At 43.2% G+C, this 20,815-nt stretch overlaps 1 protein-coding gene across 6 annotated transcripts in view; it reads right to left on the bottom strand.

Moving 5' to 3' along the window:
* Positions 1–20,815, bottom strand: part of KIAA0753 (KIAA0753 ortholog) — a 57,342-nt gene that overhangs the window by 6,984 nt on the left and 29,543 nt on the right. For 3 of the 6 annotated variants that reach the window (XM_010983936.3, XM_064495107.1, XM_010983935.3), the window contains exons 8-17: positions 19,281–19,513; positions 17,834–18,000; positions 16,161–16,277; positions 15,016–15,105; positions 11,969–12,047; positions 10,831–10,914; positions 7,887–8,072; positions 6,753–6,834; positions 2,636–2,756; positions 1,921–2,145 (exon numbers count right to left, since the gene is read on the bottom strand). In XM_010983936.3, coding sequence (XP_010982238.2) covers positions 1,921–2,145; positions 2,636–2,756; positions 6,753–6,834; positions 7,887–8,072; positions 10,831–10,914; positions 11,969–12,047; positions 15,016–15,105; positions 16,161–16,277; positions 17,834–18,000; positions 19,281–19,513 — 1,384 coding nt within the window. Of the gene's footprint in view, positions 1–1,920; positions 2,146–2,635; positions 2,757–6,752; positions 6,835–7,886; positions 8,073–10,830; positions 10,915–11,968; positions 12,048–15,015; positions 15,106–16,160; positions 16,278–17,833; positions 18,001–19,280; positions 19,514–20,815 lie in introns of those variants that run through there. The other 3 variants (XR_004141801.2, XR_837448.3, XR_004141802.2) reach the window with 3 other exon arrangements.

Raw genomic sequence — 20,815 nt, 5'->3', positions numbered from 1 at the left:
ATAGCTCTGTCCTCTACATCTTAACCTGTTATCCCTTACAGGCCGTGAGAGATTTTCCCTATGTCTACAAAACAACGATGAACAAAATGCTTTGTTCATCAAGTGGTAAGAATGTACAAGGAACAGTCCATCTTTCTTGGGTTGTTTTCCGATCTCCCAATATGTCAGTTAGCCTAACCGATCAAGACAGGTTCCGGGCAAACAAGTTAAGTATGCTATAGGACTGTGTGCTAACACACAGAAGCAAGTCAAGTTTACCTCCTCCCCTCCCCAGAAAATAAATGTGCAGCTCAACCAGAACAAAGGGTCTCATAGTCTTTGAAGGGTGCCCTATATTAAAGAGAAGTCCCAGGACTTCAGGTTAAACTTGAGGGACTGAACATAAGTGATCATCTCTTACCCCACCCCCAACAAAAAAGGAAATAGATAAATGAATATATCAGTCTACAAGGAGAAAAAGACAAAAGTGGATGGAAAATGTCTAAGATTTTCAGAAGATAAAAAGCACATGGAAGAATCAAAACTGACTCAGCAGTACTGAGGAAATTATAGAGGAAGCTGAAACCTTAGGGTCTGCAAAGGGAGACCAAGGAAAAGCAAGCTGATCTGTCTCCCAGAATATCGGACAGACTCTGGAAGTAAGGGAACTGGGAACCATGGAAGTAGAACAAGCTATCAGGCAGGAAGTGAGGACACTGGTCGCGAATTTGCAGGATAAGCAGTTAGACTGACAGGTCTCTACCCCTGCTTCAGGCAGCTAAGTGACAATCCTTCCTTTACCCTTACAAAAGAAGGAAGGTATATTCTTTGGAAAAATATAAATCAGTAATTTAAAATCCAGCCAAATCATCAATCAAGTATGAAGACAGAATAAAGACACTTTGAAACATGTAAGTCTCAAGAAATGTCCTCTGCTACACAAAGCAGGACAGGCTCCATCAAAACAAAGAGTAAACCAAGAGGGAGCCAAGTGCACTAGGAAGTAAGGACCCCAATGTGGGAGGGAGGCCGTCTCACACTCAGGGTGACGATGAAGGCAAGTCCCAGGACAAGAGCGACACCAAGACCTAAAACTGGCCGGGCCAGACTGGGGCAGAAGGAAAGAGGGTCTCAGGAGAAAGGCAGGGGCGGAGGCGAGAAACAGAGATCGAACGTATCTGATCATGAGGAGGGTTATATTGAGAGGTGTTGCTAGTGCGTGTGGAACGTTAATAAACATATAAAAGAATAAGCAAATTAAAAAAAGGCCATTATTAACTCCCGGAATAGGTCTCAACCTTGTTCAAGAAAGAGATGTGATCACAGTACACCGCTTGGCTCAATGACGATCATGTCTGCATGTCTGTAAGAAAGTGATACTCAGGAGGAATTTAAATCTGGGCCCTATTTCAAAAGGATGGATTTACACACATCTTTTAATTAACTATTTACTTAGAAGAAGGCTACCCATTCTTCAAACATTTAGTAGCAGTGGGACTTTGTTTTCCGACTTCACAACCCAGGAGAAGGTGAAACGTAGCTGAGACTGTCGGCCTGCGGCTCCTGCGTGCAAGTTTGTCCTGACCATTGACGATTTTACCGTCACAACTATTTCCTGCCCGGTGATGATTTGTGTTCTCGGGTGACAGAGCTCTCATTAACAAAAACGGAAACCCGCCCTGCCTTGGATACAGTGCCTCTGCCTAAGGAGGGGAGGCGGAGAACGCTGCTTCGGATGGCCCCGCCCGCGCTGTCCTGCAGTCCCCTCTCCCAGAAGGCAGGCAGTCTGCGGAGAAAGCCTGCTCACTAGCCCAAAAGCAACCACTAGACCTCGTAGGCCCAAAAGCACAGCCTGCGTCCTTGACCTGGTCTTTCTCCAGCCTTTCTGTAAGTCAGCACATGGCACTGGTTCCTCAACAGGGCACATGAGCTTCCACTGACCTTTCCGCTATCAGCCACGGGTTGAAGGAGCCCATGGCCTCGTGCGCCATCAGCCGGAGGTACTGGTCGAAGCGGCCGCAGTAGTCACGGATGCTGCGCCGCATGCCCGGGGGCACGGAGAGGGCGGCCCGGCCTTCCTTCTGCCGAGCATCTTCTGAAAGGGAGAGAAGGGGAGCCTCTCTTTTCTCCGATCTCTCCTCTGTTCCCACACTTTCATCCAGGGAACTGAGAGCAAATACAAACGAGGAGAACATTCAAAATCATCTGCAAGTGAGTGTAACGTTAGTTCACCCTGACGATCTGACAACCAAAGGTTTACCTTCATTGCTCTTCCTCACCTTGAACAAAACCCAACATCCCATCACCGCCCACTGCTTCCCCTTTACACTGGACTGACCCTCCACACAGGAGGAACTTCTGTCCCACAGACAAGGGAACTCTTACAGCGAATCTTGTAGTAATGACCTGCACAACCCACCTCTGCCAATGTGATGTTTTCAGTCGTTAAAAACAGCTAAATGTTACTGAAAGGCTCCTTAAAATGCAACCTACTCAAGGCCCATCTGATAAACACACTATTTTACTGGGCCACCTTGGAGTTTGGCAAGATGTTGGTCAAAAGAAGAATTCCTGTCTTGCGGTAATTGAAGGAATTCAAAATTTAATGACATCAAAGGCAACCGGCTACAAGGAGACCGGTCTCGCCCCCACTTACGTGCCGTTGCAGGGCCTCTCCAACACGATGTTCACGTCCGGGTCTTTGCGAGCTGCTGTCTTCGTGATCCTGATTGGATGAGGAGAAAGAGGCCTTTCACTTACTGCTGGGACTTCCCGGTCTAGAAAAGGAGAGGCATAAAATGACAGTATATAAAGAATAGCTGGCGTACGTATCAGGCCTGTCCCCGTGGCCAATAACCTGTGAGGAAGGCACAGGCCCACCTCAGAAGCATAACGGGTGTGGCTAGCAGCGCCAAGGGAAAATACCCTGGTGTCAAATGAAAAGGTGAACTTAAAAGTTACAAAGAAACAAACCGATGAGTCAGTTTTAAGAAGTAAGGAACTCCTTTGGAAGCTTCTGCCAGCTCCGAGGAAGACTCCTTGAAGAGGTCTGTGCAAAGCCAGGTTCCAACAGGATCCAGCCCCCCACCCAAGGAGTCGCAAGCAGCTGGGTTTGTTTTTTAACCTTTAAATGGTTTGATTACTGGAGAAGGAAAAAAACACTCATACCTGAACACTTAATTAGCTGATTTAATTAGTCTCTGGGCTTCGCTGGAAAAATCTGCATGATGATAGTCAAAACACTAACTTATTAACTATACCTTGCAGCCTTGACAACTCTTTTGAGTTTTGGATTATTTATAATTTTAAATGTATTTCAAATGTAGAAAGAAAATTGTCCTCTTAGGTAAGGAGCATGCACATGTCAAACAACTTTCTCTGACTCACGTTTATAAGCTTATGATTTCTTACTCTCAGAAATACTGCATAAGTCAGTTTTGGTAAAAAAAAATTACTGAGAGTACAATCAATTTTCAACTGATTTCAGAAACGAGAGGATAAGAGATATAGATTGGATACTGCACAATTCAAAAATCACTTTAAATTTGGTTTTGTGATGCAACTGAACATATAATCAGAACAACTAGAAACAGACGGTTCTTAATAAGGATTGTATAATTCTGGAATTAAAGTGCCCAACAATTTATTTCAGTTCTTAGCGTTCTCCTTTTAAATGCATACCTAGACTCTAGCAGAGTCAGATAGTGACTAATAATTTAAATTGTCCTTGAAAAGAGAACACCGAGTCCTTGGTAAGGCTGTCTTCCGCATGATGCAACCTAACTGTGGCCAATGGCCAAGCCATCGGTGAAAGTCACCCTTCAACATTTCCCTTCCCTGCTTCCATATGAAAAGATGCTAAGACGCCCACTGACTCACTGAGCAGTGATCAGAAGGGTCCTCCTTGTGCCAGGCCCACGCTAGGGCACTGCTGGGACACAACTGAATATGACAAAACTCTTGGCCTCGAAGACTCTGTGGCTTAGGTGGGAGAGGTAAGACCCTCTACAAATGGTTCTAACAGGGTAGCACATCCCAGAAGTCTATGGGAGTCACAGGAAAGGAGCAGAGCTCTGGTCCAGGGAAGCCAGGACAAGCACTGCTTAAGTAGCATCACGTGAAGCGGGCCTTGAGGAATGGCTGGATTGTCACGTGAGGATGCAGATGGAAGGTGGACTAGGGCGGGGAAAAAGGCAATGAACAAAGAATGGAGCTGGAACAATTACAGAAAACAAAACAAATTTGTATTGTGTTTTTAAATGACTCAGCTTTCTGTCAAAGTTTGACATGGAGAATACGTTTCCGAGGAAAATCCCCAGATTCATACTCTAAAAACAGTATCTATACATAAGCTGCTGCTGTAAACCGTCTACACCCACAACTTCCTTTACTTCTCTTAACATGCATAGTACTGAGATTCCTTTAGAGGTAATGTTTAACCACATTCACTTCCCTCCTTTCATTGAGTGAAGTAGTAACTGATAAGCATAAGTCAAAGAGAACTGGAGTAACACGTCCCAGGCCAAACTGTGACCATAGCCTAGCACCTGCAGCCAAAATGTGCATGTATGAATTTTTAAAAGTGGAAGAGAAAAGTGAAAATCTTTTCCACAAATGTGTAAGAACAAATGGATATCCATTAGTTGGGGGAAAAAATGAACCTCAACTTCTACCCCAAACCATAAGCAAACTTTTATTCAAGATGGACCACAGGCCTACACACAAAAGCTAAAACCATTAAGCTTTTAGAAAAAGCAAGAGCCTCTTTCCTCAACTTGGGGGCAGGCAAAGGTTTACTGGATGAAAGAAAGCAAAAGCTAGACCAGGAAAAACGGACAGGTTAGATTTTATCAAAACGTTTAAACTGTCTGCCCATAATAAAACATTTGAGAAAATAAACATGGAGCTACAGATGGGGAAAAATATTTGCAAACATTCATCTGAGTAGACTAGTGGCTGCTGGGGTGAAGGGAGGGTGAACGGGGAGTGATTGCTAATAGATGCAGGGCTTCTTTTTAGGGTGGTAAAATATTCTGGAATTAGACAGCAGTGATGTTTGCACAATTCTGTAAATATACGAAAAACAACTCTTTAAATGGGTGAATTTTATGGCATGTGAATTATATCTCAATAAAGCTGCTTTAAAAAAAAATACATGTCATATATAAATAGGAGACAAAGAACTCATTCCCAGAATGCATAAAGAATTCCTACAAATCAAAAATAAAAAGACAACCCAATTCTTAAAAATATACAAAAGATTTGGGCACTTCACAAAGGAAGATATACAAATGACTAATAATTACTTGAAAATGTTCTAAACATCATTATTCACCAAGGAAATGAAATTAAAGCCACAAAGACATATCACTACACACCCACCAGAATGGTTATCGTGAAGAAGACTGGCAACTCAAATGCTGGCAAGGATCTCAGCAGAACTCAGCATAGATGGGAGCGTAAAATAGTACAGCCACTTTGGGAAAAGGTTGGGCAGGGTTTTTTGGTTTTTTCTTAAAGTTAAACATGCACCTATCTCATAACTTGGCCAGTCTACTCAGGTGTTTATCCAACAGAAATAAAAACTTATGTCCACACAGAGAATATACATGAATACCCTTATAGCGGATTTATATCTAGTAGCCCAAAACTAGAAATAATCAAATGTAAATCCACAGGCAAATGGATAAACTAGATGTGGTGCATGCTCACAATGCAGTATTACTCAGCAATAAAAAGGAATGAACACGGACAGAGGGTGGTAGGCTGAACAAGGCTCCCCAACATGTCCACGCTCTAATCCCTGGAACCTTCGAGTGTCCCCTCTATGGCAAGAGGGACTTTAAGGGTCTTGAGATGGAGAGAGTACCCTGGATCACTGGGCTGGGCCCTAAATGTAATCTACGTGTCCTTGTAATAGGCAGGCAGGGGAAGATTTGACAACAGAAGAGGAGAAGGCAATGTGACAACAGAAGCAGTCTGGAGTAATAGGGCCACAAGCCAAGGAACGCAGGCAGCCTTAGAAGCTGGAAGGAGGAACCAGCCCTGCCAACACCTTGATTTTAGCCCTTTAAGACTTACCTCAGACTTCGGACCTCCAGGAACTTTAAGAGAATAAATTTGTTTCACAGCACTAAATCTGTGCTTTAACTTGCTACAAACTTAAGTTTGTTACAGTGGCAACAGGATAAATCTAAATGCTAAATGAAGGAAGCCTTAGACAAAAGAGTAAATACTTGTATGGTTCCATTTATATGAAAATTTTAGAACAGGAAAAACCAATCTATAGTTAAAAAAGAAAAAAAGCATCGTGGTTGCCTGGGTAGTGGGGAACCGACTGGGAAGGAGCATAAGGGAACTTTCTGCGGTGATGATAATCTCTATTTTGAAAGGAGTTTGGGTAACAAAGGTGTGCTCATTTGACAAAACCCATCAAAAACAGTTAAGATTTGTGCATTTTATTATATGTAAATTTTATCTCAAAAGGAAAAGAGTCATAAATAAATATTAAACTCTAGTTGTGGACACACATGTTGAAATGTTCAGGATAACATGCACTGATGTCAGTAACTTTGACTGCATCCCAAAATAAGAAGAATTGATGGATGGATAGCGGGTAAGTAGACATATGATAAAGCAAATACAGCAACACGTTAACTGTGGAATCCAGACGATGGGTATACAAGTGTCTGCTGTAGAAGTTTTTCAATTTTTCTGTATGTTTGAAATTTTTCAGAACATTATGTTGAGGGGACAGGCTGAAGAACACTCACCATTTTTTTCTTCCTGCATCCAAAGATGAGGATCAGTATATACAATTTTATTATATCTTTGGCGAACTGTCTCCTGGTATTTCTTAAAAAAAAAAAAAAAGTTTAACTTATGAGAAAAAAATGAGTTTCATTACAAACCAGAGCTAGTAAGGATGTAAGAGTACAGCAGACACTTGATATAGACCCATTGGCAGGAACAGGTATCTCCCTGGCCAGGAAGTGATTAGTTCATGAGGTGGAGTGTAAAATAAAATAACGCAATTAATGTAATCTAAATCAGCACTGCCCACTAGAACTTGCTGTGATGTGGAAATGTTCCATTTTTGCTGTGTCCATTGCCCACTAACTACCGCCCACTTGAAACGTGAGTAATGCACTTAAATGGCCACATGTGGCTAGAGACTACCATTCTGGACACTTCTGGTCTAGACAGTTCCCCCGAGAAGGTAGAATCAGTTACAAGACTAGGATAAACTATCACATTCTAAAATTTTATAAAACCAACTAAACGCTGTCTTCCCTATAATGTTTCTATTTAGCAGCAAAGCCAAAATGAGATTTAATCATGGTGGAGTTAGAAAGAAAACGCTGAACTAGGAGTCAGGAGACCTGGATTCTCATCCTAGCTCTGGCATGAATTTTTGTGTGACCTTGGCCATATCATTTACTCCCTAATTGTGTCTCAATTTGCTGAGGTTGGTCTGAGTCATGTCTGAGGTCTAAAATTCTCAGAGAAAAGCACTCTAAAAACTATTATGGGAATTAAAGAAGGTGAAGTTATCTGTGATTTGCTAGGATTACAGCATTTACAAGCGGATGGATGAACAGGTTGATGGTCTCGTTCGTGGGACTGGGCTCTGGTCCAGCGTTTTCTGCATCACTTGTCAGTGATGAGTTATGTGTCAGGTAGTGTGCTGGTAACTTCATACCTCATTGCGTCCTTAAATACACCCTTACTTATTAGAGAGAGTGAGTGACTTTACCAAGGCGATGCCCTTGGTTGGCAGTTGAGCTAGGATTTAAACTCAGGACTAGATGGCTCTGAAGTTCCAAGCTACAGAAGTATGAGGAGAGCCCCGTTCAGCAGAAGCCAGCCCCGCAGTGGCCAACCAGAGCTGGCAGCCCCAACCTTACTTCCATTTCCTCCATCCGGAGTATCATGGTGTCCAGATATGGGCTGTCCTTGCTGTCCCCCAAGGTGGCTAAGGTGTCAGACTCCAAGATCTTAGAGTGAGCCACAGCCCAGAGCTCATGAGCGGTGTCTTCCAAAAAACCATCCAGCTGACAAAGGTTGTTAGAACCACCATCGGCATCTGTCACCTACAAAGCAAAGGGATGGAAAGGCAATACGAAAACAACAGAAGACTCAGAGATGAACAAAGCCAATCATAATAAACCAACCACCTAGTGGAGTTTCTATGCTAAACCTAACCTCTCCTAAGTCAGTAGCGTCAAGAGCAGTGACACCAGCACAATTTCTAACAGTCATTTAAATAGTGGCCGTCGATCAAGTAATACCGCTACTGTCCATGGAAATTACTGTTAGTACCTGTTTTGCCAATTGGTAATGCAAATACCTCTGTGCTGTACTCAGAAGAATGTACAATGTCTCACATGTCACATACTCCAGAGAACATACTCTTCTGGTCCAGTGCTTTGTAAAAACACCTGTTCACGACATTACAAAGTTCACGGTTTTCTGTGAGATTTTCTACCTATAACCCGGAAGAGCTTTACCGGTCTTTCCTGACCTTGTATTCTTTACACTCACAAAGCACGTTACAGCTTGCAAAAGTATTTTTTCATATGTTGCATTTCTTTTGATTCTAATATATGCCTATAATCTGCTCTGAAAGAGGCCTTTACAAGGTGTCTGGTGGGGAAATGGTCGTATCAGGCTCTGGAATGAGACATTTCTGGGCCTGGATCCTGGTTCAGCCCACTGGTTCACGCCTGCAAGTGTGGGCAAGTTTACTTAACCTTTCTGGTCCTCAATTCTTTGGTTTGTTACATGGAAATAATACTCCTGTATCTCAGAGTTACAGGATTACACGAGCACTTGCATGTTGGAACACTTAACAGTGTCAACGGCATGAAGTAAGATACTCTTAATGAACAGTTACTCCATAGTAATTTTAAAAACCTTTTAACAGTTCACAGAAGAAAATACACTAATGGCCAATCAAGATATGAAGAAATGCCTAACCTTAACCAAAGTTAAATAAAAATCAGCTGAATAACCAATACAGTAAAATTATAAAAAAAATCTAGAGACACCTAAACCAATACTACAGGTCTAGTTAATTAAGACGTGTGTATTTGTATATGTAGTATTTTTCATTCATAACATTTAAAGAATGGAGTATCAAGAATATTATGAGATAAAGAAGAGACAAAGGAGATCCCAACATGCCGATGTTGGAAAGATCACCAAAATATAAAGAAAGAAGCTGGACACAGAGGAGTATATGGTATCTGTTTGTGGGGAGGTTTGACTTTTTACATGATACTTTTTCTAAATTGTTTGCATTTTTAGCCATGTGCATATGTAAACTTTCAATTAAAAAAAACCCCCGAAACTCTTTGGAAACACGGGTTTCACATGCAAGTTCAGCTAGGGACAGCAGCGCAAGGAGACGCACGTGCTTTAATGGCACCCTTCCAAGAACTCGCTCCTGGTATCAGAGATCATCTCGTCTGTAAGGACGCCTATTAAGAGTTTTACTTTACTTGTAAAGCAGAGCAAACATCTCCGTTTTAGAGATGGGGATTCTGAGAATTTGTGTTCAAGGTCCCACAGCTCTTTTATAAGTTGACACAGCAGAGGAAGTCTTTTGACTTCATCATGCCAACTTCAGTGAGTTTGTTCGTATTCAGTTATTTATAAACACTGACTCGCGATGGTGCCACCTGGGAAAGTCTTTGCAATCATGCTGATGTTTACAGCAGCCCAGAACTCTAAATACTGGAAAGAGTTACTTCTCTTTTTCAACAAACTGTATTAAAGGCCATTTCATGCCCACAGAATGACTCTCATCCACAGGGTCAACCATTCCTAGTAATATTCAAGCATGTCTACGTCACCGATAGCACCTACATTCACTTCTCTTCTCTTTCATATTAAAATGCCCCATGGAGCTGGCTCCCTAGATTAGACGTCAGTCGCATTATTTTGCGAGGGAAAAAAGTATCATCTGGCCCCGTATGTAAGAGCTACAGGTAGACTTTCAGCTTCCAGGCTCAGAAGCCTCACCTCACATGAGATTCTGTCACAAAACACTGGTGCAATAAAATTACAATCATCAAGATTATAAAAATACACCAAAGCTGAACGATTGCTCAGTAATTAGAATAGGGATACATTCTCAAAATCTACTTTCTTCCTGGGCTGGTGGAGCTTCATTCCAACTTTTAACTCTGAAACCATACTCGCTCTGCCCTTCTGCCTTCTGGATGCAGTCTGCACCTCCCCATCCCCAGCCCGAAGCCCACGCGGGGCAGGAACATTGCCACCAACACTAAACCCAAGACTCGGAGGAAGAGTGTAAGGGTGGACGTCCACACGATGTGTTTTCATTTTTCTCAAATGTTATCACTTTTTCCTGGGCCACCTTTTCTCTCTGCCAGGCCAGATACTGGCCATTATTAGACACTCAAAACATGCTGGCCTAACAATAAATCTTAGGCCCTCAAAATAAAGGAAATTAGGCCAGTAATGAGCAAAACTGGGCTGAATGAGAGGAAATGAGGACAGCCACTCTTCTGCCGCAGGCCGTCCACATCCAGGGTCACGCAGGGCGCCCACATTCTGTTATTAGGAAGAGAGGAAAAAGCCGCTGACAAAAACCTGTGGCTCCAGAGATTTCTGTGAGCTGTTTGCAAGGCTCATCTAAGCCATAATGCTAAGTATACACGGTAAGAATTAACATGCCAAACAAGAAAAATAACCTCCACCCGCGGGTCTAGGATAGTCTGGTGTTGGCAGAGTAATCCGTGTGTTACTTTTCCTTACAACCAGAGACATTATCATGTCATAACAGCAGCACAGTCCAGGATGCCAGCCCCACACAGCACATACCTCCTCGGCCGGCTGGGCTGGCACCGTGCTTCCTGATGGCCGATCCTTCAAGCGAGTATCTGCTTCCAGAGAAGAATTGACTCTCTATTAAAACAGACAAGCACGCTCATGAGTTATGAAAATTTACAACCCATATTAGTACAAACGAATTCTGTTCCCAGAATAACTTCAGTGGGGAACTGTTCATCAGCTTTAGCTATATTAGGCTTTTTGCAGCAATTCAAAGCACTCTGTCTTCATGAAAATAAATGTCACGTGTTGTTCTTGGCTTTCTGCCCCTCTTCTTCCCTCAACCTTGTGAACACTGCCAGAGTTGCTGTGTGTTTTTATGCAATTACTCAGCTTCTCTGTTTCAGTTTCCACACTGATAAAATCCTTAGGTTGGATGATTTGGTCTCTAAGACCCCTCCCAGCTGTACAGTCCTGAGACTTCCATGGACTCTGATAATAATTTGACCTTTCTTAGACCAAGAGACAATAGAAGTTCAGTGGCCTATTCAGGAACCCAGAATGTCATTTGTTCCATTTAAGATTACAGTATTATTCTGTGGCTTCATCCACTCACACAAACAAGAAAGAGTGTTTTCTATTTACAGGGTGGGTCTACAGGTCTGGCCATAGCATTTAGCTTACTGCTTACAGGAGGATGGCACAGCCTGCTGGTGATGCTCTGTGCAATTTCATCCTGAAGGAAGTTCTGGTTTGTGCACAGAAGCTGTTTTAACACCGCTCTCCTTTGGAAAAACAGAGCCCCTCATTCCAAATCACTGAGGTGAAAGAGCACAGGATCAGAGTGGAAGCAATGAGCTGCACATGAACATCACCGATAGGTCTATTTGATTGAAAGTGCAAACTGCAACTTAAACTCACTTCCCAAGCCAAAACCTCACCTTTCTCAAAAGTGGCACTTTCTCTTCCCCGGTCTTAATTCTTTACCCACAACAGAAGACACATCAATAATGTGGGCGCCTCAGAGGGGTCCTGGCAGCCCTGCACCCACACTATGCAGCACAGATCAGCACTGCAGCCTCCAGCTGCCAGAGACACTCAGCCCTGCAAAGGGTCAGTGTAACCCCTGGAGCAACTCCTTTTATTCAAGAACGTCCAAGAGGCAAGCAAATGGGATGAACTAGATTACCTGGGCCTTGACCAGAAGAGGCTTCAAACGTTCCAGAACTGCCTTCTCTACCTTGTCCGCTAACTGGGTGGCAGAAACACTATTTAGAAATAAAATTGAAAATCAAAATCAAAAGCAAGAAAATATCCTATTTTGCATATTTATTTATCACCCTAGATGAAGGGAAATCAAGTGATTATAAAAGCCACTGTGCCTCTCTAATTTTCATGGCCATACAAGGTCCCTGGAGATCTGCTAAATGAGGGTGCTGATTCAGTTGGTCTGACTGAGGCCGGAGATTATGCATGTCCAGCAAGCTCTCAGGTGAGGCAGGGCTGCTGGCCTGAACCGCGCACTTTGAGGACGAGGGCCGAAATAACATTTGAAGAAGTATATTAGGCTCTGAGTCCATTTTGAAAGAATAACGGCTGCCTTTAAACAACTAAAGAGAGTAGAAGACTGAACAAATGAAACTAATTTTATTCTCTCTCAAACCCCACAATAATAGAATTAGACAGAATCTCACAAACACAAGGGACAAAAAATGGTGCTGGAAACAGAAGGACAAAAGTGGTAAGTAACTTACTGACCTGTGAAAGCTGAATTCTAGGGTAGTAATGGGAAACCTCGGCCTGGGGGTGAGCTAGGAGGAGATGGCTTAAATATGGAAGACAAGAGTCAAATGATGTTTGAGAAGTTAGATCCCGGGGTCCCTTCCCTCCTTCACACAACTAGACCACTGCCTCTCTCCAACTCTGAGAGAAGTCTGGCTGCTCACTCTCTGGAGGAGCCTCTTGACTAGCCAAGCACACCTGAGACCACAGGTGCCCCACTGAAAAGAGGAGATTCATGTGTATGCATGCTGATTGCCCAGTGTTAAGACTCACAGCCTGCCTGCCCAACTCAGCACCTAGGACGCCAGCATCCTGGCCCTTACCCTCTGGGTCAAGATCAAAAGACTCTTCTCTGGACAGTCTGACCCACCCTCAAAGGAAAGACCTAAAGACCCACATGAGGGTCTTTAGCAAACAGTCCAGCTAGATGACCCTAGAGTAAAGTTCAAGGTCAATAACGGTCTCATCAGATGCTGCTAGAATAGCCAGATATCCATAAGGAAAACAATGAACCTTGATCAGTATCTCATTTCATACACAGAAATTACTTCAAAATGGATCACAGACAAAAATAAAAGCTATAAATCATTTAGGAGAAAACACAGAATATCTTTGAGACTTTAGCACTGGCAACGATTACTTAGTTCACAAAAAAAGACTAACCTTAAAGAATCCATAAACTGATCTTAATCAAAATTAAAAATTTCTAGTCATCAAGACACCATTAAGAAAATACACAGGCAAGTCACATGTACTGGGAGAAAATATTTGCTGCACAAATCCAGAAAATATTTTTCTAAGTTCTTAAAAAAAATCAATAATTAAAAAAAGACAATAACAAAAGAGCGAAAGACTTGACTAGACATAGCACAACAAGCACTTTGGAAATGGTGCTCATCACCACTAGACTTCAAAGACATGCAAACGAATCTCCCAACAAGATCCCACCACAGTCTCACGGAATGGCTGAAACAGGATGGGGACAACTAGGTGGGAACCCCCACACTAACTAAAAATGGAAAATAACCCAAATGTTAATTCACAGGAGAATGGATAAATAAACTGCAGAATACTACGTGGAAATGAAACAGAAAACTACACAGGGCAGCCCACTCTCCCCCCTGAGCAGAGCCCACCGTACTTGCTTCATTTCCAGGTGGCCCAGATGTGGCCAGCCCCACATTTGCAAGGACGCACTCATGACCCTGCCCACTGACTTCCTGGGATGGGCACCTAAAAACACTCAGGGAAGTGCAATGTTGGGGATCTTCAGCTAGTGCCAGCAGCACCGCCTTTTCCTTGTTTAGCTAGCTTCGTGCCTGCTTCTCAGCTGTCAAGATCAAATAGTGTATTGTTAGGGGTAGACACAGGTAACAGATTTATGAACAAGGGTCATAAAAAGATGAACACAGGCATCAGGACATGTGAGCTCTGGGGAGAAAAGGGATTCAGCTGAGGAGGGGTGCACAGGGAGCTTTTAGAGTAGGGGTGATGACCCATGTCTCGGTTTGGGCGGTGGCCCACGGTGCTCACCTGCTAATGAAAGAGCCACAGCTCTTCTAACCTGGGAAGGAACAGTCTGTCGGGACTGGTAACAGAACGCACAGCTATTTCAATGAGACTCTGTTCATATGACTTCAGGGTGAATCGTCATCAGAGCTCAAAAAATAAGCCAATCACAACAGTATCAACTAAACTGTCTCACAGACTTCTTCATGCTGACAGTCAGGTGGTAACACTCTCGGGGGCAAACAGAAAAGGCAACCTCATTGGAAAGCCTTAGGCTGCATTCAACCTAACGGGAAGCAGAAGTACCCAGCAGTCACTCAGGTGAGCAGACCGCACCCCAACCTTTCATCTGGTGAGAGAAAAGCACCTTTGAGGGCAGCAGACAGAGGACTGACCTTTCAGTCAAAATTCCCCCCAAACTGTAGACAGCACTCAAACTCCACACAGAAGAAACATTTCCTAGCAAGAGTCCTGTATAAAATACAAGTAGGCATGCAGGCATCTGGTCGCTCATTCACGCGTCTGTCCCTCCAGCGAGGCCAGGCCCGCACGGCCCAGGCCAGTGGGTGATGCTCTCTACACCCTTCGGAATGGACAGGCACTCACTATCCTTCCTCAGAGGCAAACCCACACTTTCAGTTACTGAAGCCTACCCATTTCTTCAGCTTTGAGTTCATTCAATTCCTTTGTTCTTCTGGAATTTTCAGCAGTCTGTGGAGCCTAGATGACAGCACCAAGGGGTCACCCCGACTCTCCCCAAACCAGCCGGGACTCCCTGGGGCTCCAGGCTGGCTTCTGAGGTGACCTCCAAGTGCTTCACGCAGGCGGATGGCCAATAAACACAGGACGTGTGACTACACTGCTGAGCAATCTCAGCTGGCTGTGAAAGCAGCGGGGGCTGCAGGACAGGCCTGCTCTGTCTTCGTCTCCCTCACAGATAGTTACCTCTGGTTTTGCATTTTGTCCACTTCTTCAGCTTTTAATTCTTCTAATTCCTTCAATCTTTTGGAAGTTTCCGCATCGAGCCAAGCGAGTCTAGCAGACAGTACAAAAGAGTCAGGCCAACTGTGCCTCGAGCCACAGGGGGTCATTACCACAGAAACAGACCAGGCGTGCGACACCCCCAAGGGCCAGCCCCGGCCTCACTGAAGACTCAGGAGGCAGCGAGCCTCCGTGCTGGTAAAGCTCCCATGGTAACGTTCCATGTAGAGACATTTAGCCACAAAAGCACACCTAGTTGGTGTGCAGAGTGACAAAAAGACTGCCCACGAATATTCTCAAGAAAACTAGCCATCACTGCAATTAGGGCTTCTTGCTGAGCTGTGAAGCAAACCTGCTGCTGTATCTTCCTGCTCAAAGAAATGGGCTCCCAGGAGAGCTCTAAGGCAGAGCGAAGTCAAATAAAAACAGAGGAAATGCTTCGGCACAACTTCATTGTGTGCAGAAGGGCTTTGACACTTTCAGTGTCAGATACGGGAACAGTATCAAATTACCTAGCGGTCCACTTTCACTCTGGCTTTCCCATGACTGCAAGAACAATTTCAGCCAAACGAATGCAGAGCGACCTGTTTTCACTGCCCTCTTGCCATGGAACGGCCTCACCTCATCACCGCTATTTACAGCCTATTCTTCAAGTCCTGGTTGCTTTTCCATCTCCCTCCACAAAGCCCAGGCCTCTGCAGAGGTGTCCTGTCCCCCTCCCGAATTCTCTCAGCTTTTAACCCCTCAGCTCATAGGGGACATACCACATTCTATCCTAAATTATAGCTAGTGGTGTGTCCTCCTGCCTGACTGTAAATAACAGAGGCTGGGATTCTGTCCTTTCGCCCCCTTTTTAAAGGTCTCGGCAGATCTCACAGCTGCACCATATACAGAACAAGCAACTGGCAGACAACTGACACACACGCAATTTTTGAATGAATTAAATAAAAGAGGGGTTCACTGTCTAAGCTGCATAATTTGACAGAGAAGTTTAGTAATCTCCATTTTAAATAGCCAACTTTATACATAGGAAGGAGAAGAGCTCACTTGAGAATCCATGTGAATGGGGCCCTTTACTTTTCAAAGATTTGACAAATTCCAGCACAAACCTCACGGCTTCGTGCTCAACGGCACCTCTCAACTGACTCTCCTGAGTCTCTTCTTGCTGGAGAGACTGTTCTTTAGTGGCGTCTTTGGGGCTAGATTTCACCTTTAGCCAGGCAGCACTGCAAAAAATAGAACACTCTGCTTTTGTAATCATTCACTCCACATCCAATGACTCATCAAAAGGTGCCGGCTCAGAGAAGACAAGAGCGTTAAACCGACGGTGAGCCACAGGATGGGGCTCTAAACTGGAAGCTGAATGGGAAGCAGGGTGAGACCTGCCAGGGTTCAGGCTCAGTGTCAAGGAGAGAAGTCCTCTTTTGCTTTATGGAAGCAATCACTATTTTAAATGAAAAAACAATTGTCAGTTGCAGAATAATAGGTGAACTTCAATAAAACCCTGTTATAATACATAGATTTGGGTCACTAATTACACTGCAGGTCACATAGCAACTCTGCACCTTTATAAGGCCTGCTACAGCACTTTGAGCCCAGAAGCGTATCCCCTCCCCTCCCTCACCCGCCACACATACACTCTAGAAGATGGCCCGTTGTGTATTCAGTTTGCAATAGAAACTCCAACCAACTGATGTCTTTATGAGCTTACCAAGTGAATTCATGTCTCTATACTAATATATTACATAAAAATATAGAATTTAGAGCAGAGAAATAAAAGCAAAATGGAAGACAGATTATGAAATCAGAAGACCTGATTTTAGTCCCAGCTCCGCTGTATAAGCAAGACATGCGATTCTGAAGACCCTGTTTCTTCCACTTTAAAGTAAGTACAACCATCCATTCAGAATCATGCAGAGTCTTAAGGGGGCTCGATCCCACCAGGCTCCTCACCTTGTCCCCTGCTGGCCTCTTAAGAACTGGACCCTTCGAGTCACCAATCTTCTCACTCACTCTCCTCCCCACATTACTGCTTTCTGCTCCCTTCCTTTTAGTGTCCAACCTCCAGGTCCTTTCCATTGTGTTTTCAAGACCTACTGTCCCCTGGTACAAAGTTCTCTTCACTTTTAACCAACTCCCCAAAGACTGTTTCCGCCTCACTGGACTCTGAGGCCCCTGCAGGGCAATCCCTTCTCCCTAGCTCCATGACAGTGGGTCCTCAACTCCATGGGCTATGAGTGAGGGTGACAAGGCAGTAATGTCAGCACACTCCTAACTGGCCCCTCAGTCAGGACAGCGACTATGAGATTTGCATGGTTTTATAATTCATCATTATCTTGACTTAGAATTGAAATTATTTTTAGGTATTAATTCATTCAGCAAAGATCTACTGAATGCCCGTAAATCTTAGTAGCGTGTCAGGCACTGTGCTAGGCACTGAACATTCAGATACAATGAAGGAACACTTCCTGGCCTCAAGTAACTAGAATCTACTGGGTGAAGAGACAAGTCAAAGGAAGCCCATGATCCTCCATACAGCGAACATGTCCGCAGGGCATCGGGGTGACCCATGGGAGGTCACCCTACCCATAGTCAGGTGGGGAAAAAGAGCCAACAGGCTTCTAGACAAAAATGTCTCATGTATTACTCATCCAAATAAGCTTTTCTTCTTAACGGGAACAAAGGCTGCTGCTTTATTTGCTCTAAGCAATAGGCCACCTTTGATCTGTGGAGGAAAAATAAAATTACATACCCAGATGGTTCCTTGAATTTTTTTACGTACCATTTAGGAGATGCTGGTGGGGATGTGGGGTTCGGAGGTATCCAAGGAGCCCTATGATCTTTCATAGGCTGCTGGTTCATTTTTAATCTGGATGAGACTGTTGTCTGTTGCAACCTGCTTTTGCTGTGAGCTTGGGCTGGTCTATTTTTTTCAGATTTGTGGAGTCCCTGTAAGAGATAAATATGAATTATAAAGCCAAATGGACACCAGAGAAATCAGTTTTAACTCTGGCTTACTGACGCTTCAAATGTCCCTATGCTATTCATGCAGCCATTCAGCAAAAACCTTAGTGCAAAGTACTGTGGTAGAAGTCTGGGGAGGTTATAAACTACCCCGAAACAGCCCTGGCTGTAGGGAGGGGGTAGGAGGGATAAAATTGGAATCCCTGGCTTTGCCATGCTTATTTATATATTTATATATATTCATATATATATATATACATATATATATATATATATTCCTAATTAAACAAAAGAGGTAAACTGTAAAACATTCTTGGTTAAAATGCTTAACATCTCTGAGTCTTAGGTTTCTCATCTGTAAAACGGGAGACAATGTCTTCATGAGTTTCTAGACAATTAAAAGGGCTGATGTAGCAGGATGATGAAGGCAGAAAGGCACACGCCATCTGAATAGAAGAACTAATTTAAAAAGTTCCAGAGGAGGCTGTCTTGGAGAAGAGCACCAAGCTGAATTCGCACGGCTCAATCCTGGCTTCCCAATGACCTCCCTTAAGAGTTTGTTTGGAGAGGAATGAAGATTTGATCTTAATCCATGATCTATCAGTAAGTGGTGATAATTGCTAAGTATCCTTCTTCTGGGTTCACCTGACAATATGCAGGTCTGGTACAGAAGCCTCTGGGCAACACCACCAACGGGAGTGGGAGTAATTACATTACGGGGATTTAGACTAGGAGGTGGTCATCTGGCCAGCTCTCCACTGGTAGGGCTTTAAGTGAAATTTTAGACAGAAGCTTAAAATATGATGTACTTCCAAGGCAGCTAGCTCCCAAAGCCCTATTAGAAAGTACTCACCCTGCCTTTCAATAATAAGTGATTATTATTCATCAATATTTATCTTCAGCAGGAACCAAATCTTAATCCCCTCAAATTTCACACTTTCAAAGCAGAAGCAGAAAAAAACCCAAAATTTTAAAATAGCCTGCCCAATTAAGACCTTGGTATCAAATTAGTTAGGATCTTACCAAGCCAGGGCAAGAGAGAAGGCCCTGTCTTAGTAACAATATTAAAATTTGTTATTTTCGTTCAAAAAAAAAACCGACTTGGAGCTAAGCTAAATCAGTTTAGTTTTGATAGTTGGACTCAAGGGCTCTGGCATGCAAATGCCCGAGAACTCAAATCCTGGCTCCACTGCTCACCAGCCTGTGTGACCTTGGACAATGTCAGAGTAATACAAATGGACCAAAAGAAAGGCGTGATTTCATACTTGCTGTAGTCTGGCCGGTGCCAGAGTATCTTTCTTCCTAAAAGGCGCATTCTCAGTCACAAGCTTCTTTTTCACCGCTCTTGTTTTTGCCAGGGCTAATGCCTCTCCTTTGAAGCTTGCATTTTGGTCTACAATAGACGGCGCTTCTTCCGGAAGGATATCCGCATCTAATACATCAAGCTCATTCTCCAACCTCTGGGTCACTGTAAGCTCCGTATCAGGTTGATACTTATCTGTATGGAGATTTCAGAAGGACAAACTGAGGGAAATGCTATTTGAATCAAATGAGAATGATTATCTCGAGACAGATAAGCTCACAATACCCTGTTAAAAACTGAGGTGTTTTGCTACCAAAGTTGCTCCTGATCCTGTGACCCCGACTGCAGCTCTACAAGCAGAACCCGAAGTGCCATGGCTGACTCCCTGGATCTCACCTCCCACAGTTACTCGTTCATCAGGTCCCTGGGATCCTCATCCTTCAGTTATCTCTTGCACTTATCTCTGGCCTTCCTGCCCTTCTGCCACTACCCAAGGTCAGGCCTGCAATATCCTGTGACTGTAGTAACAGCTTCTCCTAATTGACCCCTTCCTTATCTTCCAGCACACCTTCTCTTGGTTATCATTTTTTTTTATAAGATGTAAATATTTAAATGTCACTTCTCAAAACCTTCAGTGGTTCCTAATTTGATACAGAATAAAGTCTTAACTTCATATATGACATTCAACCTGTAATGGGAGAGAAAATAAAACTGTCTTTATTTGAAGATGAGATTTTTCTGTACAGAAAAAAATTTGAGAATCTACAGATAAGCAATTAGAGTTAAGAACAGAGTTTAGCAAGATTTTCAAATAAAAGAAGAATATATAAAAATATCATTCCCACATATCAAAGTAACTAAATAGAGAAAATGTAAGAGGTAAAAAAAATTCCCATTAACATTAGCAAATAAAACCATAAGGCACTTAGGAAGAAATCTAACAAAAGATGTTTAAGACCTTTATAGAAAAAATTCAAAGGTATTTTTAAAGGCCATGAAAGAAAATTTGGATCAATTGTTTTCACTAATGAAAATAAACACTGTAAAGATGTCAGTTCTCCCCAAAGTGATCTATAATTTCAAATGCAAATTCAATTAAAATCAAAACAAATTTCTTGGTGGATTTAAACATGCTGATGCTAAAATGCTTATGAAGTGTAAGACAGCCCAAATAATTCTGAGGAACAACAACAAAGTGGGCAGTGGGGCGGAGGTGGGAGTCTGATTCTCCCAGAGATAAAGTGTTCGTGATAAAGCGGTAATAATTAAGGCAGTGTGGGAGTGATGCAGGAACAGGCGGAAAACCAAAGAAGCAGGACGGATGAGACAGAGGCAGTATCACAAATCAGTGAGTATGAACTGGATTCTTCAATAAATCGTGCCAAAATTATCAGTATCCACAGGTAATGAAATAAAGCAGGAGCCTTGCCTCACACTGAACACTTAAATCCGAAATGGCATAAAGACACAGACGTGAAAAGAAAACTTTAAAACTTT

This window comes from Camelus dromedarius, chromosome 16 (assembly GCF_036321535.1).
Source record: "Camelus dromedarius isolate mCamDro1 chromosome 16, mCamDro1.pat, whole genome shotgun sequence".
Classification (NCBI taxonomy): Eukaryota; Metazoa; Chordata; class Mammalia; order Artiodactyla; family Camelidae; genus Camelus; species Camelus dromedarius.
The sequence above is the reverse complement of the archived record's forward strand: the minus strand, read 5'-3'. Positions and strand labels throughout refer to the sequence as shown.